This window comes from Hevea brasiliensis, chromosome 16, assembly GCF_030052815.1.
Source record: "Hevea brasiliensis isolate MT/VB/25A 57/8 chromosome 16, ASM3005281v1, whole genome shotgun sequence".
Taxonomy (NCBI): Eukaryota; Viridiplantae; Streptophyta; class Magnoliopsida; order Malpighiales; family Euphorbiaceae; genus Hevea; species Hevea brasiliensis.
Genome location: NC_079508.1, coordinates 61,752,318 through 61,779,581, shown reverse-complemented (window position 1 = coordinate 61,779,581; position 27,264 = coordinate 61,752,318). Strand labels below are relative to the sequence as shown.

General features: G+C 34.8%; 2 protein-coding genes across 3 annotated transcripts; one reads left to right on the top strand and one right to left on the bottom strand.

Moving 5' to 3' along the window:
* Positions 1–1,018: 1,018 nt before the first annotated feature.
* On the bottom strand, positions 1,019–3,646 carry LOC110654266 (protein C2-DOMAIN ABA-RELATED 4). Its single transcript, XM_058138279.1, has 3 exons — positions 3,254–3,646; positions 2,023–2,118; positions 1,019–1,454 (listed from the first exon to the last, which is right to left on the bottom strand). Exons 1-3 carry the CDS (start codon positions 3,362–3,364, stop codon positions 1,164–1,166), a joined length of 498 nt encoding a protein of 165 aa, XP_057994262.1. The 5' UTR covers positions 3,365–3,646; the 3' UTR covers positions 1,019–1,163.
* Positions 3,647–15,140: 11,494 nt separating this feature from the next.
* LOC110654268 (protein PTST, chloroplastic) lies at positions 15,141–26,864 on the top strand. Of its 2 annotated transcripts, none has more exons than XM_021810191.2 (9): positions 15,141–15,289; positions 15,556–15,586; positions 15,946–16,240; positions 17,588–17,677; positions 18,366–18,434; positions 24,596–24,701; positions 25,293–25,381; positions 26,337–26,449; positions 26,551–26,864. In XM_021810191.2, exons 2-9 carry the CDS (start codon positions 15,567–15,569, stop codon positions 26,651–26,653), a joined length of 885 nt encoding a protein of 294 aa, XP_021665883.2. In that variant the 5' UTR covers positions 15,141–15,289; positions 15,556–15,566; the 3' UTR covers positions 26,654–26,864. The 2 variants fall into 2 exon arrangements, with proteins under 2 accessions (XP_021665883.2, XP_057993802.1); XM_058137819.1 differs by having other exon boundaries at positions 15,168–15,289; positions 15,882–16,240.
* The last annotated feature ends 400 nt before the right edge of the window (positions 26,865–27,264 follow it).

Genomic DNA, 27,264 nt, shown 5'->3' with positions numbered 1-27,264 from the left:
AATTATGTTTGATGTGGTTGAAGGGGATGCATTGAAGTTGTATAAGAGATTCAAGGGCAAACCTGAGATTGGTACCGGCCACGTGAAATGGACTTTGGAGTAAGAGAAGGCAAACAACGATACCCCCAATCCAGATGGCTACTTGGATTTGACAGCCAAGGTCTCCAAAGGAATGGATGCTCATCTTTGTAAATAACTCGAGCTTCGCTCTAATTAATTTCTGTAGGAAGGTGGTATATCATAGCTTGATGCTATTTTGTAATATAATCATTGCATGCCAGTGGATAGAATATTTGCACTCTTCTTCTCTGTATGCAATCCTTCTCTAGCAGACTGCTGGCTCTGCTATTAGGCAATGGGCATATCATTCTACATTTGCGATAGCTTGTTAACACATCACTCAAAATGATACAACAGCTCCCACTAGTCTTTTTTTTTTTTTTTTTTAACAGAGTGAAACGGCTCCACTTAAAAGATTTTATTTTTAATCTTTGTTTTATTTAAGAATAATTTTTTAATTCGTAAATGAACTTAATTAGAATTACATGTGTCTTTGTAATTTTATATGTAGCACAAAATCACATGCATAAAACATGGAGATGATTTTTCTTATCTAAACTTAGTTTTGAATTCAAAATATAAAATATATGGTGAGACTTACCTCTTACATATTTGTGTCTTGAGTTCACAGTGGATCGAGTTTAAATAAAAATTCTCTAAAATGAAAAATTATTGCATAGACTTGGTCCATTGTGACCTAAGACAATACTGTATTGGGTTCACAGTGGATCAAGTTTAGGCAACAAATAGGAAATTTAAAATTTTTTACTATATTCGATACATGTTCAATCATTAAGTATATTGGGTTGGGTAAGCAAGAAAATTTTCTTGTAATTGCTATAAGAATTTCATCCTTTTCGACCAAAAAAGAAAGGGGTGTCAATGCATACGGTGCTTTTACTTTAAAAAAAAAAAAAAGATAGGTTTGCTATCACACATTCTACAACTATACACACAATAAAGAAGTTCATTACGCTTATTATTGCAAGCTATGCAGAGCAATAAACATAAAAGAAATCCGTTTATGGCTAACTTTGTGACATTCCTGAAATCTCAATACATTGTAACTAAGCAGTAAACACACATACATAGGTAAGTGCAACCTACAAACCCCTAGAACCTGGAATATCAATCCATTGCAGCTGGAGTTCCACCTCGCCGCACTCTACATTTCGCAGTCTAAGAAATATGTTCTGAACCACCTTGCCATTAACCCAGATAATCTGGCTTTCTTCAGCTAGGCAATTTTGCCTGCTTGGTGAGATTCTTGTTATTATGGTTCCGTTGGGGAGGCCTTCTAGGTGCATCTTTACGGCTTCCAGAAATGGACCGATATCAAACTCTGCATCTCCCATTTTGTCATCTGGGCTGAATGTGTCCTTGTCATAAACTTCCTGGATTACCATGGAAACAAGTAACTCATCAACATTGAACTCAGAAAGCAGCAATATCATAGTCATCAAGCATTCACAAAAATTTGCCTCCATAACTATGACAATATAGATTTTGTTCTACATATTCAACAAACTAGAGAGGTTGTCTTGCAAAGGAGCACCAAAAGGAAATTTTTCACAGTGATTTACTGCAATTAAAGCAAGCCAATTACAGGTTCTTCATCTAGAATTCTTTGGCTGAATTCCCCTTCGCAAACTGACTTAACATTTTCATTATAATACTACAGTGTCAAGATCTAATCTTTTTATACTTGTTTTTAAAATCTTTAGCTACATGATTCTAATCCTGTTTTGTCAAGATTTACACAACATGGTAGCTTTAAATATCCACCAAACAGAGATATAAATTCTTTACAATGCTAAGCAATTGAAAATCCACTTCAGACTTTCAGTTCTGAGATCACATAAACACAAATTGTTTTCCATTTTAAACGTGGAAAAAGGTGATTATCCTTGTTTTCAGCAGATAAAGTCCAGTACATAATATCAAAAGAACCGTAATACTCACAATTGTGATTGGAAGATTTGGGTTATCAATGGAAAGAGTTAAGTCTTCATTCCACTCAGGATTGACATTTTTCTTCACCACACGAGTCTTCAGTTTCTGCAAAAGACCACAATTTTATAAAGATCAATTGCAATAAATAACACTGAAAGCCAAATTCAACTCAACTAAACCTTAATTACAAACTAATTAGGGAGGCTTCAGCCTAGTTTACGAAGAACATCGAAAGTCAGATAACTTTTATTTCTTGCTTAGCTATCTTTGATCCCACAATATTTTAAAATTATAAAATACTAGTCAGGTTGGACATACTGGTTTGAGTGAACCATACAAAATATAACTTTTTTTTTACTCAGAAAATGATTTCATTCATTCAAGACTGAACTTGTAAAATAACATCCTCCACTAACAAAGAGGATAACTGGGGGGAGGATTAGTGATCCAACCTAAAGAGATGGATCCCAACCTACTACAGAAAGCTATCCACTTAGCGCACCTGTTAGCAGTTCTAGGGCAAAAACTAATCACAATTTCAGGAAAAGAGGTAAAAAAAAAAATCTCAAATCATTAAGAATGGCTGTTATCTATAACTAGATCAGGTCTCTATTGGTATTAGTATTCTGATACGGTAGCGTCGCAAAAAGCACAAACATAAATAAAGAACGCAAATATTCTTTTCTGGGTAGATTTTCAAATTGGATTAAGATTTAAATTGAACAATAGGGATTCGAAAATTAAGAAATTTAAAACTTAGAAAAAAATTATTATGACATCAAACATGGAGAAGGATAAGTCTTTGCACGGCAAGTGCTTTTTCATTTTTCCTTAAATATCAGCTTTCTGATAGGTGTTCTACACAGTTCATCGGTGAGGCTAAAAATAATAATCCTCTTTAGTGCTTTCCCTGTAATTGGAGTGAATTTCGAAAATAACACGGAAATCGGCTTTAAAGAAAAGCAGAAGTAAACAACAAAATCAAGCAATAAGGAGCCTACAAACATATTTCCAGTACAGAAACCAAATAGTAGCAGATAATTAATTTTCATAACTCATGAAACCCATTAATATACCAGAACAACACTACTCAAAAGGAGTATAAAACCTTTGGACTGTAACAACTAATCAAGTGAAACCCATCTATAAGAAGAATAAGAAAAGGGAAAACCATACGCCACAGTGATCACAGAACTGCAAGAGAGATTCCATAAGAAACAGAAAAGGAAAATTTAATTACCTGTTTGCCCCTCTTGACCAGAACATAAGGGTCACTGCTCATCACATCTCTGACAGCAAGATTCACCCCTTTGTGTACATGAATTCTGAGAAGCCCCAACAGGTTTTCCATATCGAGAAATGGAAGAAGATGAAGAAAAGTCGCAGAAAGAATAAGACAACGACGAGAAAAAGAAAAGCAAGAAAACAAGAAATGAATGGATGATTGGAGTGCTTAAATTCAGCGAGAAAATATCAAACAGTGACGTAGTTTTTTCTTGGCTTCATGTGTAGCAAGTCGATTGGTGTGATTATGAATTGCAACGAGACATCAAAGCCTAAACCATAGTACCGAATGTATATCCACCAGCTGAAAATGGAAAAGGCCGTACTCCTGGAAGCTGCAAGCGCAGCGTGTAAACGTTAAAAAATATATATATAAATATAATAATAAAATTTTTCTGTGACGATGGTCATTGCTCTCTTTCGCATGGAGAGGGAGAGTTCTGAACTGGTGTTGACTGCTGAGTACGCAACATTGACCGGAACACCGTAGGCTGCCGCACTTGTTTGACCAATGCCTCGCTCAAAACAATATTTAAAGTGAAACGAAATCACCTAAATATTATGGTTTAACGTATTTACACAATATGTTTTTACGTGTGAACAAAAAATATTTACAGTCATTAAAAAATAATTAAATTATTTAAATTATAATAAATTTTTCTATAACTTTACTAAATTACTTTTTATGTCATTTCACATAATTAAGAAAATTGGGTATGATAAAATAAATTATAAATAATTATTATATTTAATTAAAATAAAAAAAATTAAAAAAATAATTAATATATTTTAATCTCTTAAAAGTGATAGATAATATTAAATAAAATATTTTTTAAAAAGTGATAAATAAAAATAAATGGTGATAATATAATTTTAGGTTAAGAATTAAACTTATGAGTTTTGATTAATAATTTAGGCTTATCAGATTTGCCTCTAATGTGTAATATAATTATAAAATATATAAATTTTTTATCTATGCTAAAAAAGCATTTGACAAAAAAAAATTAATAAGAGATGATTATTACTTTATAACATTTAACCCTCCTTAATATTATTTAGATACTTGATGTAAAGAACTGGTACCTGTTGTTGGAGTTTCATTGCATTGTGTATCAGTGATATAACTTTTTAATGCATATTGATTGAAGGTATTGAATTTTATTTTTTACACAGTGTGGGTGGATAACATTTTATGGAGTTTAAAGAATCAGTCCAACATCAAAATCACATTAGTATCAAAGAGAATTTAATTATTTAGTTGCTGTTGTTTTCTTCTTTAATGCGTACATCCGCACTCACTCCAGGAAATGTTCTCTCCCGCTTTTTTTTTTTTTTTTTTTTATAAGGCACTGCAGGAAATGTTGTCATCTGCATACTTTTCTTCATGGGTCAATCATTTATAGATATATAAACAACAGACTTTAAGTAACTAGAAACAATAATAGAAAATGTGAGTGAGAACTGAGAACCAAGAAAAGCAATAATCCCCACCCGATAGATGAATCTATCTATATTATAATCTTAAAGCTGATATACTACCATTAGTTTTCGATATGTCATTAATTTAATAATTTAATATAACATTATTGCTCTGTCACGACTCAAAATTCTAAATCGTGACCGATGCATAATTTAAGTATTTTTAAATCATGCAAGCCTTATCAGAGTATCTTGAATGAATATATTGTCATTTACTAATCCCAAAAAAATAGACAAAATCCAAATAAACAAAATGCTGAATAAACATCATAAATACCCCATAGGTAAACTGCGGAATCTCTACAGATTTCAATAAAAACTTAAACTGTTCAATAAACTAAACTAATTATTAGCCCGAGAAAACATGAATTCAGGCATAGCATGAGAACAAATCAAAGTTGTCCCTCTCCAGAAAATAGACTGAATATTTGGATCAGCTGTAGAATTCTACTGATCTGAAACAGATAACAGACAGAGAAAACGTGGTTTGAGTTAAATGCTCAGTGAATGATAATTATAGCACACAACGGAATAAGGCAGTGGGCAGCTTGATTAATTTCACAATAAATTTTCTATTCAATAAAATCATGCTCATGCTGTCAAAAATCATTAATAAAATAACTTCATAAAAACATAAATATAAAATAAATTCATTCAATAAAAATTTTATGGTACAGTGCACCAGGGTGATGATACCCCATATCACCAAAGGCCAGATGGTAAGCGCGCTACCAGATAGTAGATACCTTCCTCCTCTTTCATAGATATCAATGCATATGATACTAATGCAAACCATAAACTGCAATGATGCATGACTCGACAATGCAACCTAATACCGTGATACTCCACACGACGGGGCCAGATAACAGAAACAGATACTGGGCACAGGTACCAATTCAAAATAGAAAATCAATTTGTACAAATTAATCAAAATCAATAAAAAATTTCAGATAGCAAATAATAACTGATAGTGCAATTCCAATAGTGTATTTCAATAGTTTCAGAGAGTCAATAAAATCAAATCAATCTCAAATCAATTCAGTAACACATCGGTAAATTTTATAGTCAAATATCAATCAATATAAATACATTAAAGGCCTGTTCCCGGAATCCTAATGGGTCTAATGCAGAGATAGTTGACAAAATCAATTATTTAATCAAAATTGAAATAAAATTCAATAATAAAATAAAACTCTAGAAAATCACATATAAAATATTTGTTAAAATATTGATTTAAAATTTCATTTAATAACAAACTTAATGCTAAGAAATTTTAAAATGGACTAAAACGGTGCCATGTACTATAATTACCACTCACCTGAAACCTCCAAGACAATAGTTATTTTCAATGGAAGAGAGACAGTTTCAATTGACTGATTAAATATTCAAATCTCCTACACACCCAAAATATTAAAAAAAATATATCAAAAAATAATAAAATAAAATAACACACACACACACACACATATATATATATAGACACACGACGGGATGAGACGGGACTGGAAGATTTGCGGTGGATGAACATGGGACTTGCGAATTTGCAGTGGGCAGTTATACTGTTTTATATATATATATATATAACGATTAATTATTGTCCAACAGTAATTATGATCAACCCAATTCAATACTAATGATCAAAGAAAAAAAATAAAAATAAATAAAAATAAATTTCTAGGGTAGTTGTAACAAATCAATGAAAGAACATAAAATCAAATTCACCAATTATTGAATAAATAATGAGAATTTTTACCTTAAAAACAGAATCGAATGTGATGAATAGAGAAGTAAAAATTTAGGGATTCTCTGTTAAGAGTATTTGATAGAAAAAAAGAGGTGACAAACAGGTTTTGAGAGTAAAGTTTAACAGAAGAGATGATTATGGTATATATATATATATATATATTTCAAGAGTTCTATTAGGTGTAGAATGGGATAAGAGTTATTATTGAACTGGGTTATTCAGATTGCAGATATATATTTAATTTCAAAAAAATAATATATATATATATATTTAAAAATAAATAAGCAGACCATCCAATAAAATATATATATTTTTATAAATATGTTAAATTATTATTAGCTAATTAAAATAAAATAATAATAAATAATAAATGTATATGGGTTTCCACATACTTCCCCCCTTAAAAAAAAATTCAGCTCTCGAATTTGAATAAACAAAATTCTAACCTGAAGAATCAAATAAGTGAGGATATTTGGCTCGCATTTCAGATTCTGCCTCCCATGTGGCCTCACTATTTGAGTGATTATGCCACAAGACTTTGATCAAAGCCATTTCCTTAGACCGGAGTTTCCTAATTTGTCGATCTAAAATATTTACTGGTTGCTCCTCATATGACATATCATCCCTAAATTGCATGGTTTGAGATTGTAAAACATGAGATGGATCTGGTACATACTTCCTAAGCATAGAAATATGGAAAACTAGATGTACATGTGCAAAACCAAGTGGAAGGGCTAAACGGTAAGCAACTGCTCCAATTCTCTCCAAAATTTCAAATGAACCAACAAAACGAGGGCTAAGCTTCCCTTTCTTCCCAAACCTCATGATTCCTTTCATAGGGGAAACTCTCAGAAATACATGATCACCAATCATAAATTCTACATCTTTACGCTTAGGGTCAGCATAACTTCTCTGTCAACTTTGAGCAGTCAAAAGTCGATCACGAATTAGTCGAACCTTCTCTGAAGTTAATTGTATCAACTCTTAAGCCTTCTTTCTCCAACTTCATCCTAACAAACTGGTGACCTACACTTTCGACCATATAATGCCTCATATGGAGCCATCTCTATACTTGCCTGATAACTGTTATTATAAGCAAACTCCACTAAAGCCAAATGATTATCCCAACAGCCACCAAAATCCATAACGCATGCACGAAGCATGTCCTCTAATGTCTGTATGGTCCTTTCTGACTGTCCATCCGTCTGAGGGTGAAAAGTAGTACTAAAGTCTACTAGTGTTCCTAAAGCTTCTTGGAATTTCTTCCAAAATTGAGAAGTAAACTGAGTACCACGATCAGAGACAATGGAAACTGGAACTCCATGAAGACTAACAATCTTGTTTATATACAACTGTGCAAGTTTAGCAAAGTCATATGTAGTCTTCACAGGAAGGAAATGAGCAGATTTTGTCAATCTGTCCACTATCACCCATATTGCATTGTAACCACCTCATGTACCAGGTAAACCCACAACAAAGTCCATGGCAATATGCTCCCACTTCCACTCAGGGATAGGCAATGGCTGAAGTAACCCAGATGGTCTCTGATGTTCTGCCTTAACCTGCTGACAAGTCAAACATTTAGCAACAAAGTCTGCAATATCCCTCTTCATGCCACCCCACCAATAATGCTCCCTTAAATCACTGTACATCTTAGTTGATCCTGGGTGTACTGTGTAAGCAGAATGGTGTGCCTCCTCCATGATTTCTCTTCTCAACTCATCAACATTGTGGACACAAAGTCTAGTGCCATAACTAAGAACTCCATCATCATTCAACATGAACCCTTGAGCTTGGCCTTGATGAATACTATCTATAATCACACACAGCTGAGAATCCCTCTTCTGAGCAGCCTTAATTCGATCAATCAAGATAGGCCTAACTCGAAAATGTGTTAAGAATGATCCAGCTATGATTTTAAACTCTACTCCCTGATCTAGCAACTCATGTAATTCACTAATCAAAGGCCTCATCTTGGTAGATATATGGGCTAAACTACCAGAAGAATTCATGTTTAGAGCATCAGCCACCACATTAGCTTTTCCAGGGTGATACTGTATGGTATAATCATAATCCTTCAGCAATTCTACCCATCTTCTTTGCCTAAGATTAAGATCACGTTGGTTGAAGATGTATTTGAGACTTTTGTGGTCAGTGAAGATTTCACAAGTCTCACCATACAGATAGTGCCTCCAGATTTTCAAAGCAAAAATTACTGCAGCCATTTCCAAATCATGAGTTGGATAATTCTGCTCGTGTCTTTTCAACTGACGAGAAGCATATGCAATAAGCCATCCATGCTGCATCAAAACACATCCTAAACCAATCCTAGAAGCATCACAATATACTACATAACCCCCTGATCCAGATGGAAGGGCTAACACTGGTGTTGTAGTTAAACGAGTCTTAAGCTCCTGAAAACTTTTTTCACAAGCCTCAGACCACTGAAATTTCACATTCTTCTGTGTCAACTTAGTTAAAGGTGCTACAATATGAGAGAAGTCTTGAACAAACCGTCTATAATACCCTGCTAAACCCAAGAAACTACGAATCTCTGACACAGTTGTGGATCTAGGCCAATGAAGCACTGCCTCAACTTTATTCTTATCAACGCACACCCCATCCTTAGATACTGTATGGACTAGGAAGGCCACACTATCTAACCAAAACTCACATTTTGAGAACTTGGCATATAGCTTGTGTTCTCGTAAGGTCTGAAGGACAATTCTCAAATGCTGCTCATGCTCCTCCTTACTCTTTGAGTACACTAGAATGTCATCGATTAACACTATAATAAATTGATCTAAGAAAGGCTTGAAAACTCTATTCATGAGATCCATAAAAGCGGCCGGAGCATTGGTAAGACCAAAAGACATTACAAGAAATTCATAATGTCCATACCTAGTCCTAAAGGTCGTCTTGAGTATGTCTTCTTTCTTTACCCTCAATTAATGATACCCAGATCGAAGATCAATCTTGAAAAAATACTTTGCACATTGAAGTTGGTCAAACAGGTCATCTATGCGTGGAAGAGGATACTTATTACGCACAGTTACCTTATTCAATTGCTAATCAATGCACATTCTCAAAGAACCATCCTTCTTCCGTACAAATAACACAGGAACACCCCATGGAGAAACACTAGGGTGAATAAACCCCTTATCTAGTAGGTCCTGTAGTTGCTCCTTCAACTCCTTAAGTTCTGCGGGTGCCATACGATAAGGTGGCATAGATATGGGCTTAGTTCCAGGAACTAAGTCTATACCAAACTCTACCTCTCGCTTCGGGAGTAAACCTGATAAATCTTCTAGAAACACATCAGGAAACTCCTTAACCACTGCAACATTCTCCAAACCTACACCTTCTACCTGAACATCTCTAACATAAGCTAGATACCCTTTACATCTCTTTCGCAATAATCGTCTAGCACTCACTATAGAGATAAAATTACTAGAGGCTATACTACGATCTCCCTGAAATTGAAATTCTGCCTCCCCAGGAATTTTAAAGAGTACAACTTTATTATGACAATCCAATGAAACGTGATAAGTGGCTAATCAATCCATGCCTAAAATCACATCAAACTCAAACATATCCAAAGAAACAAGATCTGCAGCTAATTCCCTATCTCCAATGTGAACTGTACATCCCCTATACACCATATCAGTGTCTATTACATCCCCCATAGGTGTTGATACAGATAAAGGATACTCTAACAAAGTAGGTGATGTACTAAATCTCATGGAAAAGTATGGAGAAACAAAGGAATGACTGGAACCAGGATCAAACAGTACTCTAGCATCAAATGAGCAAATAGGAAGTGTACCTGTCACTACTGCATTAGATGCCTGAGCTTCCTGCTGAGTCAAAGCAAAAACTCTAGCTTGACCTCTACTACCAGATGTCTGTCCCTGAGTTTGAGCAAATCCTCTACCACTAGAACCTCTACCACCTTGTCCACGACCACCAAAACCCTGACTTCTACCACTATACTATGAAACTAGTTGAACCTGAGAGGGAGCAGAATGTGTTGCTTGACCAGCACCTTGAGTTGTCTCACTAGTAGGACAGTCCTGTCTACGATGTCCCAACTGTCCACAACCAAAGCATGCTCTAGTGACCCAATGACAAATGCCCTTATGTGGCTTACCACAATGCTGACAAAGATTGGTAATAGGCTCAGTGCTAATCTGGTTATACCGAGCATTCCCTGCATGTGTCCTTTGCTCACGTCCCTGACCAACTCCAGATTGATGTGCCCTATTACCAACTGTAGACTGAGAACCCTGCTTATTATCCTGATAAGAACCCTAATGACTTTGTCCTCTGTTAAATTGATTAACTTGACTATCTTTCTTAAACCGCTTGCGTTGCTCACGAGCCCAACGTTCATCATCATACATCTCCATCTGTCTAGCCCGATCAACCACCTCCTCATATTTAGGTAATCGTAAAGGAGCTACACGATCAATTAGCCTATCTCGTAAGCCCCTTTCAAACCTACGAGCCTTCTTCTCCTCATTTGGAATCAAGTGTTTACCAAAATAGGATAATTTGGTAAACTTCATCTCATACTCTGTAACTGTCATTTTACCTTGCTTCAAGGTTTCAAACTCCAAAGCCTTAACCTCTTAAACACTAGGAGGGAGAAATCGCTCCAAGAAGAGAGAGTGAAATTCAGGCCAGAGGATAGAACCTTCAGGTCACCCATTCTTCTTAGAGATACACCACTCACGAGCAACTCCCTTAAGCTGATTTCCTGCCAACATCACCATCCTAGCACTACTGCAACCCATAGTGTTATAACACCTCTCTATGTCATCTAAAAAATCTAAGGGATTAGCTAATGCATCCTCTCCAGTGAACTCCTTTGGTTTTAGCTTGAGAAAATCTGTAAAGTCAAGGAATCGAGCCCTATCCTGAGCTGCTGCTGAAGTAGAGCCAACCACTGGTTGCTGTGGTTGAGTTGTAAGGTACTCAGCTATAGTATTAATAGCACGATTCACTGCATGCAATCCCGCTGCCAGATCTACCACAGTAACTTGACCAGCCCTACGTGCTTGAGCTACAGTAGCTAATTAGAATGGTTGTGCCCCAGTCTTAGCCATAGGCGTCTGTTCAGATTCTTGATTAATAGTTTGAGGTGGTACCTCCCTTGTTGGATCAAGGTTTGCACCATTAAGACCCTTGGCCCTAGCTCTCCTCTTACGTTTAACAGACTCAGGCACCTATTCATTTTAATAAACAAGTATTAAATCTGAAAATGTGAGCCAAATTAAGATAGGTGAAAAAGTACGAAGGACGCAGATATCTGAAGCAATGATAAACTGAAAAGACGTTAAGGATCTTATACTCCGCAAGTTTACTAGACCTCAACCGATCTCTGATACCAACTTTGTCACAACCCAAAATTCTGAATCGTGACCGGCGCATAATTTAAGTATTCTTAAATCATGCAAGCCTTATCAGAGTATCTTGAATGAATATATTGTCACTTACTAATCCCAAAAAAATAGACAAAATCCAAATAAACAAAATGCTGAATAAACATCATAAATATCCCATAGATAAATTGCGGAGTCTCTACAGATTTCAATAAAAACTTAAACTGTTCAATAAACTAAACTAATTATTAGCCCGAGAAAACATGAATTCAGGCATACCATGAGAACAAATCAAAGTTGTCCCTCTCCAGAAAATGGACTGAATATTTGGATCAGCTGTAGAATTCTATTGATCTGAAACAGATAACAGACAGAGAAAACGTGGCTTGAGCTAGATGCTCAGTGAATGATAATTATAGCACACAATGGAATAGAAACAGGCAGACGCTTGATTAATTTCACAATAAATTTTCTATTCAATAAAATCATGCTCATGCTGTCAAAAATCATTAATAAAATAACTTCATAAAAACATAAATATAAAAGAAATTCATTCAATAAAAATTTTATGGTACAGTGCACCAGGGTGATGATACCCCATATCACCAAAGGCCAGATGGTAAGCGCTACCAGATAGTAGATACCTTCATCCTCCTTCATAGATATCAATGCATATGATACTAATGCAAACCATAAACTGCAATGATGCATGACTCGACAATGCAATCTAATATCGTGATAGTTCACACGGCGGGGCCAGATAACAGAAACAGATACTGGGCACAGGTACCAATTCAAAACAGAAAATCAATTTGTATAAATCAATCAAAATCAATAAAAAATTTCAGATAGCAAATAATAACTAATAGTGCAATTCTAATAGTGTATTTCAATTGTTTCAGAGAGTCAATAAAATCAAATCAATCTCAAATCAATTCAGTAACACATTGGTAAATTTTATAGTCAAATATCAATCAATATAAATATATTAAAGGCCTGTTCCCGGAATCCTAATGGGTCTAATGCAGAGATAGTTGACAAAATCAATTATTTAATCAAAATTGAAATAAAATTCAATAATAAAATAAAACTCTAGAAAATCACATATAAAATATTTGTTAAAATATTGATTTAAAATTTCATTTAATAATAAACTTAATGCTAAGAAATTTTAAAAGGGACTAAAACGGTGCCATGTACTATAATTACCACTCACCTGAAACCTCCAAGACAATAGTTATTTTCAATGGAAGAGAGACAGTTTCAATTGACTGATTGAATATTCAAATCTCCTACACACCCAAAATATTAAAAAAAATATATCAAAAAATAATAAAATAAAATAACACACACACACACACATATATATATAGACACACGACGGGATGGGACGGGACAGGAAGATTTGCAGTGGATGAACATGGGACTTGTGAATTTGCAGTGGGCAGTTATACTGTTATATATATATATATATATATAACGATTAATTATTGTCCAACAGTAATTATGATCAATCCAATTCAATACTAATGATAAAAAATAAAAAAAAAATAAAAATAAATTTCTAGGGTAGTTGTAATAAATCAATGAAAGAAAATAAAATCAAATTCACCCATTATTGAATAAATAATGAGAATTTTTACCTTGAAAACAGAATCGAATGTGATGAATAGAGAAGTAAAAATTTAGGAATTATCTGTTGAGAGTATTTGATAGAAAAAAAGAGGTGATAAACAGGTTTTGAGAGCAAAGTTTAGCAGAAGAGATGATTAGGGTATATATATATTTCAAGAGTTCTATTAGGTGTAGAATGGGATAAGAGTTATTATTGAACTGGGTTGTTCAGATTGCAGATATATATTTAATTTTAAAAAAATAATATATATATATATATCTAAAAATAAATAAGCAAACCATCTAATAAAATATATATATTAAATTATTATTAACTAATTAAAATAAAATAATAATAAATAATAAATATATATGAATTTTCACATGCTCAGATGTTAAAAATATTATTATAATTAATAAATTTTAATTCAATAACACTAAAATTGTGTATAAAATTATAAAATTTCAATTGTGGCTAATTGTATTAAATAAATTATATTAAAAATATTTATTAAAAATTTCAAAATTTAAATTTAATTTTATGAATTTTTATAATAATATTTTTAAGATTAAAAAATAAATTAACTTAAAATTTTTTTATTTTTTTATTATTAGCTTTAATCAAAATTTAAATTCGAATGGGGCAATTTTTAATATCAATAAACAAAAATTTATAAAGAACAGTTTTCAACTTGTGGGTTCATAAGAAGAAATAGCCAAACGACATGGCATTGTCCTGCAATTTCTGAATTCAAATTAATTTAGATAGTCATGAATGATTCCAATGTGAAAACAGAACCTGTCACCTAATGATGAAAGAAACAAGTTTTTTCAGTGGCAAGCAGCACATGGGACTTCCACTTCCGAGAACCAAATTGGTCTGGATTTTTCCACATTTTAGAGACTTTTTCTTAAAGAAAAAACCATGTCCTCTTTTAATAATTGGGGCGTGATATATGGTAGTTGAAGAGAAATGCGATAAAAGGCAAGGACAATAATGTTAGATATTGTCAATTACATTAAATAAAGAAAACGATCGAAATTCAAATTCACATGCTTATGTTTTATAAAGTATCATTTAATGGAATAGAGGTTTTTAAATAGAATTAAGTCCATTTGGTATATATATATATTCCTCTTAAAATTATATAAGATTTATTATTTATCTTATAAAAAGAATTATTTTTTTAAGAGAGAAAATATTAATTTTATATACACTAAAAATATTCTATGAGATAAAGCACTTGTAGTTCTATATATCCATTTCTCTTCATTTATTATTGATTTTTAACATAATATATATATATATATATATATATATATATATATATATTATTTCGAAATGCAAAAGGATGGGCGAGCCGAGGCTGGCCTTTCGTGTCCTGTAAGCATGGGCAATATAGAAGGGAAGTGAAGGTATGAGTAAATTAATGGGTTCCTTTGAGAAAAAAAAAAAATTAATGGGTTCCATTGGCCCATTTGATTTGGTGGGCTTCAAATTCTCAGCTCCATTGTCCGCAAAATAATCACGTGCTCTCCCTGTCCGCCGTCCTTCTCAATTCTAGTGATTTGCGAACCATAAATTTTCATCTCTTACAACTCGCCACGTGGATCGCCATCTGTCACCTTGAACTGTTCACTACATTTCTCAATGCCGCACAATCCTCATCTCACTCTCTCTCTCTCTCTCTCGCCACACACACAAACGCTCTAGCAGAGCTGAGCTCACTGCTTTCGGAAAAAATCTCCCTCTCCCTCATTAATTTTCTGGGTAAGTTCGCTTTCAACGATCTTTAGCTGCGAAGTTATTGATTTTTCCTCCTTATTCCTTTCTCTGTCTCTCCCTTGCTACTTGCCAGTTCCATCAATTGAATTGGAATTTCGTACCCAAGCCGAGATTTTATCTTTGAAAATGGGTTTATGCCACCTGGTGTCGTTGAGTGTTTTATCGATGATTAGCAATGCATTAATTCTAATCTTTAGTGGGTAAAACGAGGTTCCTAATGTTGTCTTTCTGCTTCGTTATTTTTGCAACAGGACCCGTCAATATGGAGATTGGCACAACAGGGTAAGCAAGCATTCCTCACAAACATTTTTATTATTTATTTATTTATTTTTGTAGAAAACAATCTCATAAAACCCTAACTGATCTTGTGATGGTGTTAAAGGCTACGATTACCTAATGTTATACTTTTTTACATGATCCCTTTGCCAAGAACTTTAATTACTGTCTGTAAGCTGATCCTATTTAAATTAAAACTATCATTAGCTTGTGATATGCTCTTGTAGTTTGATTGTTGTTGGAAACATTTGTTGGATTGAACTCATCAATGTTTTGGCCTGCCCATTTTGGTATTTTTCAGAAGACTAGTTAAGGACCTTTTAGACGCTTTCTTATCATGCTTGGTTCCGTTACGATCACCATAGGTGCTGTAATGGCAGAAAAGTACCGTGGTTTTCACAGAGATTGCAAATGCTATATTGGAAAAGTATCCCTAAACTTCATTACAATGCGATTGGCTGCAATGTAAAGATGAGCTACCCAAGGTTGTCTCATCTGCATCCAGGTTCTGCAACAAAGTATTGGATGAACAGGGAATTATGGAGAACATATTCCATGCCAGCTAGTTTGGAGGAGTCTTCATCAATACAATCTGAAGATGAAGAGAATGGATCTAGTGATTCATCAGAGGACCATGCGGAACAATTGAGCAGTGATGATGTGAGCTTATATTTTTACTGTTTTTTTCCAATAAATATTAAAAACATCATCCTCTATATCCTGTAACTTTAAATTGACATGGTGCTCCTAGGACATGTTGGGTGTTCTTTTATTAGAGGGAAGAATAAAGTGCAAGTTAGAGGACACTTTCATGTCTATCAGCTAGGATGTGATGACCGAAATGGTTAACTATGTCAAGGAACAGACCAGTTTAGGAGCTCATTTTGTATATTAATAGGCATACTACCCTTTGGCACAATAATATAAGTGGAAGTAAAATTTTCATAAGTAATCTTTCAAGTTTCAAATGAAGAGTACAATTGATTCTCTACTGAGTTCTTAGTTGCATGACATGTAAGCAGTACATTGGAAGGAAGCAAGGAAATCAATAGGCGAGAAACATATGAAAGAAGTTATAAATGCATATGCTTGACTTCCTGGCATATTTTGACATCCTGACTATGCATTGATATGAATTACATCTGTATGTGTTCTATAACGACATTGCCCACTGGCCTCAAATGAGCTGATGCCCTTGGAGCATGAAAGGATAATATGAATGGCTAATTGAAAAGACTTTTTCATATTATAGTTTTACCAACTAAAGGGTAATGAGTGATACAAAAGATATGTACCATGTCAAGGGTAACGCTGATTTATGCCCTTCCTTTGTATGTTATGCTTGCTATAACCAATTTTGATGAAGTTGTAGGCTACAAACTCTTATCATTCTTTAATGGCTTTTTAATTGCATGATGTGTGAGTCACACACTGAAATTTGTAAGAAATCGAGGAATACATAATAGAGAGAAGACATCAGCAACTATACTTTTATTGGAACGCATTGGCATCCTGATTATGCATTGAGGATATGCATTACATATTGCTGTGTTCCATACTTCCATTTATGCAGCTGCCTGTTAAACACAAATGAGCCCATGATCATGGTTAGGGATACAAATCTGTTAAATGTCCGCAGTTGGTAGTAGCTGGTACTCTGCACTTATTGAGTGGAGTTCTACTTCCATTTATGCCCAGGTTTTCTTTGTAGTTACATGCGATTTTTCATTGCAGTGGTCTGGATTAACACCATTGCCCTGATATTTGGTGTCCCAAACTGGATGCCCTACCTGAACTTATCACTTGAATTCTTGGTGCAGCATAATGCTTAACTGACTGTAGTGGCAACTGTAGCTAGTCTAAAACTCTAAATGACATTTGATAATTTCAATCTGTATGAAGTATAAATTTTTATGTTATATATATTTACGAACACATGAAGGCGGACACACGCACGCACATGCTCAATTCCCCAATACTGAGACATATTCTGTAAATTTCTAACAGTTGAAGGCACTGCTAGCTGACTCGGAAAGAGAAAGGCTCGTTAAAAATTTAAGTGAAGCCAATCAACATAATAGGTTCCTTAAAAGACAGGTTTGTATGTGCCAAGATTTGGATGTGCTTTTAATTATAACTTTTAAAGTGAAATCTGATATGGTTGCCTTTCTTAAGCTTCTTTCTTTGGTTCATATTGTGTATGTATTACTAGCTTTGGTTGTATTTGTAAATTCTTCTGTTGGCATAAGATTTTCTATAAGAATTACATCTATGGTTAGCTTTCCTATAGAAAATTTGCCATGTTGTTTGTGTAGCCATCATGAAGTCTCATTTATGCGCATAAGTGAAGCCAAATGAAATGAAATTTGAAGTCATGGCATGTACATTTTACATTTCCAACTATTGACAAGTGAGAGAGATCAAAATATATATATATATATATATATACAAAAATGTGCCCCTACAAAGAAAGGAAAGAAACAATGGCTGAAACCCCAAGTAAGACCCAAACATTCTTGAAATGTTTAGTTGCACCCCTTAATTTGTTGTGTAATTTGGTTCTCTAACTGTATTCAAATACTAAATAGGTTCAATTTCTGACTTAATTGGGCACCTGAAAGGCTTAATAGATGGACTTTATTTGATCATGTGATTTAAACATACTAATGAGGTATACAGGTACTCATGGATGAGAATATATTTGCCAATGCTGCATGTGCTGTATATTTTACATTTGGATAAAGCCTTAAAGACTGACATCTTATTTTTATCTCCTTCTCTGCAGCTTCATGCAAAAGAAGATGAACTGGTTAATTGGAAAAGTGAACTGGCTATAATGGAACTTGAAATTCAGGTTCACACTGTACTTTTTCCACTCTAGTTCTTTTTAACAAAGTCATTCTCATTGTCACATCTAATATAAAAATGATTATTAGATGCAGCAAAATGTTCATATTAAGAAATGGACTGTTACATACTATAGAAGAAAGTATAATAGTAATAAGAAGGGGAATATTAGCGGGAAAGGAGCTAGAGTGTATAACTGATTCTGTAACATAATTGGTAACTGCTATGTTTGACTTTAGAGAAAGTAGTTACTGAATTGAGATATAAATTCTCAACAAGCTAATCTGTAGATCCATTCAAGAATTACCACAGAAATAATAATTCTCAATTCTCTTTCAACTATCTCTCTATTCTCTCTCTCTCTTCTCTAATTTTCTCTACTTCTCTTATAATTCTCTGTCAGGGTTCCTTAACCCTAACATTTGGTATCAAAGCTATCAGATCCAAGAATCAGTGGGTAATTGGTTCCTGGAAGTCGGAAATATGACTAGATCAGTTGTAGTGAGTCCAGAGATGGTGAAGATTGCTGAGCTGGAAGAACAAGTGAGGAATTTGCAAGAAGTTTCTCGGAATCTGCAAGAAGTGGCTTCAAGAACTGCTGGAGATCTGAAGGAATTTAAAGAAGATATGATGAAGAAAACTGAGGGTCAGAATGTTATCTTGGAGGAATTGCGAGCCTACATGAGTGCTGGAAGGAGTAAGGAAGTTAGTAATTCTGGGAAAGGTGGAAGTAGATCTGAAAATGTTGAATTTCAGTCAGTTTTGGGAAATGGGATGGGTTTATTACCTAATCCTACAAGGATCCAGAATTTATAGAATATAGGTAGCCCTAATAACCTTGGAAAATTTTCTTTTATGGAAGGTATACCACAGATTTTGCCCAAGATAGAGTTGGTTACTTTTGATGGGAAAGAACCTAGGGCTTGGTTGAGAAGGTGTGAAAAATATTTTGAGATCTATAAGGTTCCTATTGATCAAAAGGTACCAATAGCGAGCCTGTTTTTGGTGGATAGGGCTGATGCATGGTTCCATAATTGGAATAGGGGTGGAGTACATTCTTGGGAAGAATTTGAGAAAGGAATTTGCAGCAGATTTGGTGATGAAGGGCTAGAGGATTTAGTAGAGGGTTTTATGAAACTGAGGCAGGAGGGATCTTTTGAGGAATATCAAGATGAATTTGAGGAATTAAAAATAAGAATTGAGAGATTAATGCCTGAATTAGGTGAATCTTATTTTCTGTCTGCTTTTATGGGGGGTTTAAAGGATGAAATTAGGTTGGTTGTTAGAATGATGAAGCCTGTTTCCTTATCTTAGGCTATAGAAGTAGCTAGGCTTCAAGAACAAGTGTTGGAAGTCAGTAAAAAGCCTAAGAATACAAGCAATTTTTCCAAACCTTTTAGAAGCCAATCTACTGTCCCTTTAACTCCATATCAGACTAATTACCCAAACCAGTATGCCAAGCCATATCAGACCTATCAAAACCCTCCAAGACCACCAAATTTTGACAAACCCAACCCTACAACAATTAAAACTCAGTCCAGTACCAACTCACCCAATCCACTGCCTGTTTCTACTTTATCTTCAGTATATAAACCAACAAATTCTTTTTCAAATCCTGTTAAGAATCAGCCTAAACCATGTTACAGATGTGGGGACAAGTATTTTCCAGGGCATCAATGTAAGCAGAAATCATTAAATGCAATTTGTTCTGTGGAGAAGGATGATGATGGAGGTGAAGAGTGGTTTGAAGCAGAAATGGAGATGGAGGAAAGGGAAAATATGGAAGACAATACTCTGTCAGTTCATGCAGTGGAAGGTAGTCATGGCATTGATACAATAAGGATGTTGGGGCTTCATAAAAACAGGCAATTGGTGATATTAATTGACAGTGTTAGTACCACCAGTTTCCTTGACAAAAGAATAGCTAAAGAATTGAAATTGGAGTTGGTTTCAACACCATACACTGCTATTACAGTGGCAGTTGGGAGGAAGTTAGGGTGTGATTTACAATGTCAGCAATTTAAATGGAAAATGGACAATAATGAGTTTAATTTTGATTTGAAGATTTTGGAATTAGGGGGTTTTGATATGATATTAGGAGTGGATTGGTTAAAGAAGCATAATCTAGTACTATTTGACTTTGAGGCATCAACAATTACTATTACTGTGGAAGGAAGATCAGTAGTTTTGCATGGCATTGGAGAGGGTAAGCTGCAGTCTGGGCTTTGGTATTCTGCCAATATATTGAGGAAAGATGGTGAGGATTTTCAAACTCCTTTGTTCTGTGTTATGCATTCTGACCACTCCCTGCTATCAGCTACTTCCAATTTTGGGTGTGATGAGAGACTGCAACAATTACTCTAGAAATATAGCAGCATTTTTGAAGAGCCTCAAGGGTTACCACCTTTTAGAAGTCACAATCATGCTATTCCTCTAAAGCATGATGCTCAGCCTGTTAATATTAGGCCTTACAGATACCCCCATTACCAGAAGACAGAGATTGAAACATTGATAAAAGATATGCTCTCCTCTTCCATCATTCAACCTAGCACTAGCCCCTATTCTTCTCTTGTTTTTTTAGTGAAGAAGAAAGATGGGAAATGGAGATTTTGTGTTGACTATAGGAGACTTAATGACTTTACAGTTAAGGATAAGTTTCCAATCCCTATTATTGATGATTTGCTAGATGAATTGCATGGGGCTGTGATCTTTTCTAAGATAGATTTGCGGGCTGGTTACCATCAAATAAGGATGAAGGTGGATGATATTCCTAAGACTGCTTTTAGGACACACCATGGGCATTTTGAATTTAAAGTGATGCCTTTTGGGCTCACTAATGCCCCTGCTACATTTCAGGCCTTAATGAATCACATTTTCCAACCTTTCTTAAGGAAATTTGTACTGGTATTTTTTGATGATATCTTGGTTTATAGTAGGGATATGGAGAGTCATTTGGAGCATTTGGGACAAATGTTTGAGGTGCTACAGGCCCAACATCTTTTTGCTAAACAATCTAAATGTTTCTTTGGGCAAACTGAAATTGAATATCTTGGGCATATCATCTCAAGATAGGGGGTTGCTACTGATCCAAAAAAGATTGGTGCTATGGTAAACTGGCCTGTTCCTATTTCAGTCAAGGATCTCAGGAGTTTTTTGGGACTTACAGGCTATTATAGGAAATTTATCAAAAATTATGGGGTTATTTGTCTGCCTCTAACTGATCTATTAAAGAAGGATTCATTTCACTGGAATGCTATTGCTCAAAAGGCTTTTGAGAAGCTTAGGGAATTAATGTCTACAGCTCCAGTTTTAGCTCTGCTAGATTTTTCTAAGCCATATGTAATTGAGACAGATGCTAGTAATTGGGGAATGGGAGCAATGTTGCAACAGCAAGGGCATCCTATTGCCTTCATTTCTAAGGCTTTTGGGCCTAAGAGTGAGACTTTATTTGTGTATGAGAAGGAATTGCTAGCTATCACTTTTGCAGTGAGTGAATGGAGACATTACCTAGAACAGGGTCAGTTCTTTATTAAAACTAATCATGAAAGTATAAAATACTTACTTGAGCAGAGGTTACATACTAATTTGCAGCATAAGGGTATTTCTAAATTGTTAGGGTTGAACTATAAGATACTGTATAGGAAGGGAATTGAAAATAAAGTGGCAGATGCATTGTCAAGGAGGCCTGCAGACTTTCATTCTTGTGTTATTCAATCTGTGGTAGTTCCTGCTTGGATGCAGCAATTGGTGGAAAGTTATGAAGGGGATGATAAAGTTAGAGAGTTAATTCAGAAGCTCTCTTTGGACCATAATGCTGTTGCAGGTTATCAGTTGAAGAATGGTGTCCTATATTACAACCATAGGCTGTATGTAGAGAATTCTACAACTTTGAAGCATACCTTATTGCAAACTTATCACAATTCTGCTGTGGGAGGCCATTCAGGGGTTAATGTCACTTATTTGAGATTGAAGAGGTATTTCTTTTGGCCTGGTATGTTGAAAGAAGTGATGGAATGGGTAAAGTCTTGTGATGTATGTGCAAAATGTAAGGGTGAAACATGCCCTTATCCAGGGAATTCTGACCTCTTCCCATTCCTTCCCAAGCTTGGTAAGAAATTTTTATGGATTTTATTGAGGGTCTCCCAAAGTCAAGAGGTAAAGACACTATTCTGGTAGTAGTTTATAGATTGACAAAGGTGGCACACTTTATCTCTCCGTCCCATCCTTATACAGCAGCATCAGTAGCTCATGTTTTTCTGGATACTGTCTTTAAACTTCATGGGGTTCCTCAAGTAATTACTTCAGACACAGAGAAAGTCTTCACAAGTCTATTCTGGCAGGAATTATTCAAGTGTTTGGGGGTTAAATTGGCTATGAGTTCAGCTTATCACCCTCAATCAGATGGTCAAACTGAAAGGGTGAATCAGTGTATTGAAGCCTATTTAAGATGCATGGTTCACTTGAAACCTGCAACATGGGTGGACTGGTTATCCCTAGCAGAGTGGTGGTATAATTCTTCATTCCATAGTGCCATCAGAATGTCACCTTTTGAGGCTCTATATGGGTATGCCCCTCAATTCTTGCCTATGTTTCCTTTTGATGGTGTGAAGGTAGGAGCTGTAGATACCTTCATCCATGACAGACAGCAGCTTAGTTCTCTTCTCCAGGCCAATTTACAACAGGCTCAGAATAGGATGAAGCAACAAGCTGACAAGGGCAGATCTGAAAGGGAATTTTCTGTTGGAGATAGGTATATCTGAGATTGCAACCTTATAGGCAAACCTCAGTGGCACTGAGGCAGAATTTGAAATTATCTGCTAAGTTTTATGGGCCATTTCAAGTAATTGCTAGAATGGGCAAGGTGGCTTACAAGTTACAATTGCCATCTTCTTCTACAATTCATCCCGTTTTTCATGTTTCAATGTTGAAAAGAAGGATTGGTGAGGGGATCACTTCAATTTCTGAATTGCCTATTCTGCAAGAAGATCAGTTTGTAGTTTTTCCTGAGAAGGTATTACAGACCAGAGTGGTTTCCAGGGGAGATCAGAAGGTGGAACAAGGACTTATCAAGTGGTTTCAATTGCCTGAAGAGAATGCCACCTTGGAGGATAGAAGTTTTATCACTGCTCAATTTCCAGAACAGCCACTTTCTTGGGGACAAGAAAGTGCTGAAGGAAGGGGTATTGTTACATACTATAGAAGAAAGTATAATAGTAATAGGAAGGGGAATATTGGCGGGAAAGGAGCTAGAGTGTATAACTGATTCTGTAACAGAATTGGTAACTGCTATGTTTGACTTTAGAGAAAGTAGTTACTGAATTGAGATATAAATTCTCAACAAGCTAATCTGTAGATCCATTCAAGAATTACCACAGAAATAATAATTCTCAATTCTCTCTCAACTGTCTCTCTATTCTCTCTCTCTCTCTTCTCTAATTTTCTCTACTTCTCTTATAATTCTTTGTTAGGGTTCCTTAACCCTAACATGGACATTTGATTGAATATTCTCTCACTATTATTGTGGGGACAAGGTTTAGTCATAAACTAGCGGCAGGGTTTGTAGTTTAATCCTGGCATTGTGGGCATAGAGCAATGAATGTTGATAAAGGCTTGGATCTTTTGAGATTTCCTATGGAGCTTGAATGTAACCAATATGTATTTGACATATTGCATATTAAGCTTCACTTGGAAATATGCTAAAAAGATACTTTCATATGGCATACTGCATATATCATGTAATACTTGTGTCTACCAATTTTATCTACCTGAGTCATTTAGTTCATTTCTATCTACCAATTTCGCATGTTTATATATATATATATATATATATATATATATATATATATATATATATATATATATATATATATATTGTGTTTCACATGTCTACAATGTATCACATTTGACATTCTTGCTTCTTGTTCTAGCTAATTATCTCAACTACCTTATTCCACATAATCAATCTGAGGTTTTCTTTCCCGTAAAAATTGCAGTTGATTGTGAACTTGATCTGTATGTCTAACTTATTTATAAATTTTGGGTAGTTTTCACATGTTCTGCATGAATGTTCTATTCTTGGCATCAAGCTAAAGCATCTGTTTGCATGCATTTATTGTATAACATCATCTATTTCTACTATTAGATTCTTAATTTGTTTTGGACAGACAGGCTTTAGTTACACTGGCAGAAGAAATAGCCCAATCTGGCATTCCAGAAGGTTCAAGAAAGATAAATGGGAAATACATTCAATCTCACCTCTGTTCACGTTTACAAGGTAGAATGCTTTTCTCTTGCAAATATTTTGTTGATAGATGTCTTCCTTTCCTACATATTTAGTGCTAAAGTTTTGTCATAAATTTGTTGATATTCTTTTAAGCCAAGAAATACAGCCAAATTCCATAATCCAGTCTAGTTCCTGTTCTCTACCTTTTGTTTCCTTTCTCTTTCAGTTTTGCTATTAATTTCCCCCTCTAGCTTCTGGCATTCTGTGATGTATTAGAATTAAAGGGTTCAGGGTTATGATGTGCATTCACTACTGGGCTAGTAGTTCAATGGTCAAGTGTGTGCCTCATCACATGAAAGTTCAAGCATTCGAATCTTCGTTTCCCTCTTCCCCTTTATGAAATTTTCAATTGAAAAAAAAAAAAGGAAAAAAGAGAAACTACTGAGGTAGTTGGCAAATTGGACCTGCTTGCCTTTCTATATCAATTTGTTGGTTTGGGTTTATAATTATCTTACTTTTTTCTTTTGACATGATGGACCATTTCTAAAAAATTTATTTGATAATTTGTTTCAATGAACTCATTCCTTTTTCTTTTTTTACCTTACAATTTTTCATTCCCCCTCTTTTTTGTTTGCTGTGAAGCTGTCCATGAAAGATTGAAGGAACAAATAAAGGATGTTGATGCTGCACAATCCAAGGAGGTTCACTTATTCTGGTGTGGCATGGCAGAGGTAAGCATCAAGAATATACCTTCATAAGCCTCAGAATTATTTATTTACTCGCATTGGCTTGCAAAATATTAGGAGTGATTTGTCTGAAGGCTTGGGAGGGTATGAATGGGTCTCTGTATGAAAAATTATTAGGGTTTTGGGTCGTTTTATCATATTGTTCCTCTGGCCCTCAACAATTTTCGAATTCGATGACAATGACATGGAGGCCAAATCGTAGGTTAAATTGATGCCATGATGATTTGTGCTTATATACCTTTGTTTCTTTCTCTTTCTTTCAAATTTCAATTTTTTTTTTCATTAGAAGGTCCATTAAGCCATGGCTAGATGATGGAGGGTAGTTCTCAATCCTACAAAGCCATTCATTGTTGATGTTTGAACCTGTGATATCTGAGAGTCTTGGGCTGAAAGCCCTAGTTCTAGTCACCGGGGTGCTTCTCTTCTAACTTGCATCTTTGTTCCCTTTCTTCTTGCATAATTAAGTATATCAGATTAAATGATTCAAAATTAGTTTCTGAAGCCCTAGAAGCTTCTATGTCTTTATGGTATATCGATATCTTGAAATATTCTCTTGTTTCTCAAGTGATCATATAAAGGGACCATTATCTGTCATTGATCCTCTTGGGTTATAAATTGCAAGTCATCTGGATTGATTAAGAGTGGTTAATGTGAGAATATTAAGAATTAGAATCCTAATAAATCTTTCTATTGCTTGTTGGGAAGAGATCAACGGAGTGTAATGGCTATAGCTGAGTCTTGAAATATGATAGATTTGACATGGTTCAAAAATGAACCCATAAAGGATGTATTTTCTATTTAATTATTATGGGAGAAAAAATAATTTTTTTTTCCTTGTATCCAAATTCCAGTACAAATATTTTAATGTACTTTGTAGAATACTCAAAATAAATTTTCAGAGGTTCAGTTTACTGTAATATGAAACTTCATCATTTTGCAGAGTGTACAAGTAATGGGATCCTTTGATGGTTGGAGTCTAGGAGAGCACTTATCACCAGAGTATGATGGTTCTTTTAACAGGTTTACGACAACATTAATGCTTAGACCTGGAAGGTATTTTTTTTTTTTTTTAATTATTTTTATTGCACATTCTAGCTAGTTGGTTTTCTTTGTTGTCTTATTTTTTCCTAACCCGTCAATTTATGCTGTCAAAGGTATGAGATCAAGTTCTTGGTCGATGGAGAGTGGCAACTGTCTCCAGAATATCCTACCGTTGGTGAGGGACCAACCGAAAATAACTTGTTAGTTGTTGAGTGACTAGCGGTCCACAGATCTTATTACTGTGAAACAATTTAAGATTACCATTTCCTAGTATGAGCTGCTTTCTCTTGATGCATTTCTAGTAGTAGCTTATTATATGCTTTATAGATGCCTGTGAACTAGCAGACGAGTTTAAGTATGCAAAACTGAAAATTGTGTAAATGTTTGGCATTTATATGAATAAGTTGAAGAATTTTTTTGGCTTTCATGATCAAGATCCACTTGTCATTCAGATGGCTATAAGATCTGCTTGTTTACGTGCCATCCAACTTTTACCATCCAAGAAAGGTGAATGGTAGTAGTAGCGGTATCCTTTTCCACTACTGAACGGACTACAGATTTTGAGTGAGGCCATTGCCCATAATTTACCATTTGCATGGCACCGCCCTTTTACGCAACGGTCAAAATTTATCACCAAATGCACGCTACGATGCTGAATTCTCATGGCATGAACCGCCCAAATAGCTCATGCGTGGTTGTACTTATTCTGCTCTAATTAAGATCATTATTTTAAGAATCGCTCAAAAAGAAAATTAAAATAATTGATCCCCAAATCAATTGCAATCTTCATTTCATTTTTAATAATAATAATACATGGAAATTTGTTG

What these genes read in the sequence shown, in the direction of transcription:
- LOC110654266 (XM_058138279.1), bottom strand. Translation starts at nt 3,364, where the DNA reads ATGGAAAACCTGTTGGGGCTTCTCAGAATTCATGTACACAAAGGGGTG. An exon ending in TGGTCAAGAGGGGCAAACAG is followed by an intron (nt 2,119 to 3,253) that starts GTAATTAAATTT and finishes GGTCTTTTGCAG; the next exon opens with AAACTGAAGACTCGTGTGGT. An exon ending in CAAATCTTCCAATCACAATT is followed by an intron (nt 1,455 to 2,022) that starts GTGAGTATTACG and finishes ATGGTAATCCAG; the next exon opens with GAAGTTTATGACAAGGACAC.
- LOC110654268 (XM_021810191.2), top strand. Translation starts at nt 15,567, where the DNA reads ATGGAGATTGGCACAACAGG. An exon ending in ATGGAGATTGGCACAACAGG is followed by an intron (nt 15,587 to 15,945) that starts GTAAGCAAGCAT and finishes CGATCACCATAG; the next exon opens with GTGCTGTAATGGCAGAAAAG. An exon ending in AACAATTGAGCAGTGATGAT is followed by an intron (nt 16,241 to 17,587) that starts GTGAGCTTATAT and finishes AATTTCTAACAG; the next exon opens with TTGAAGGCACTGCTAGCTGA.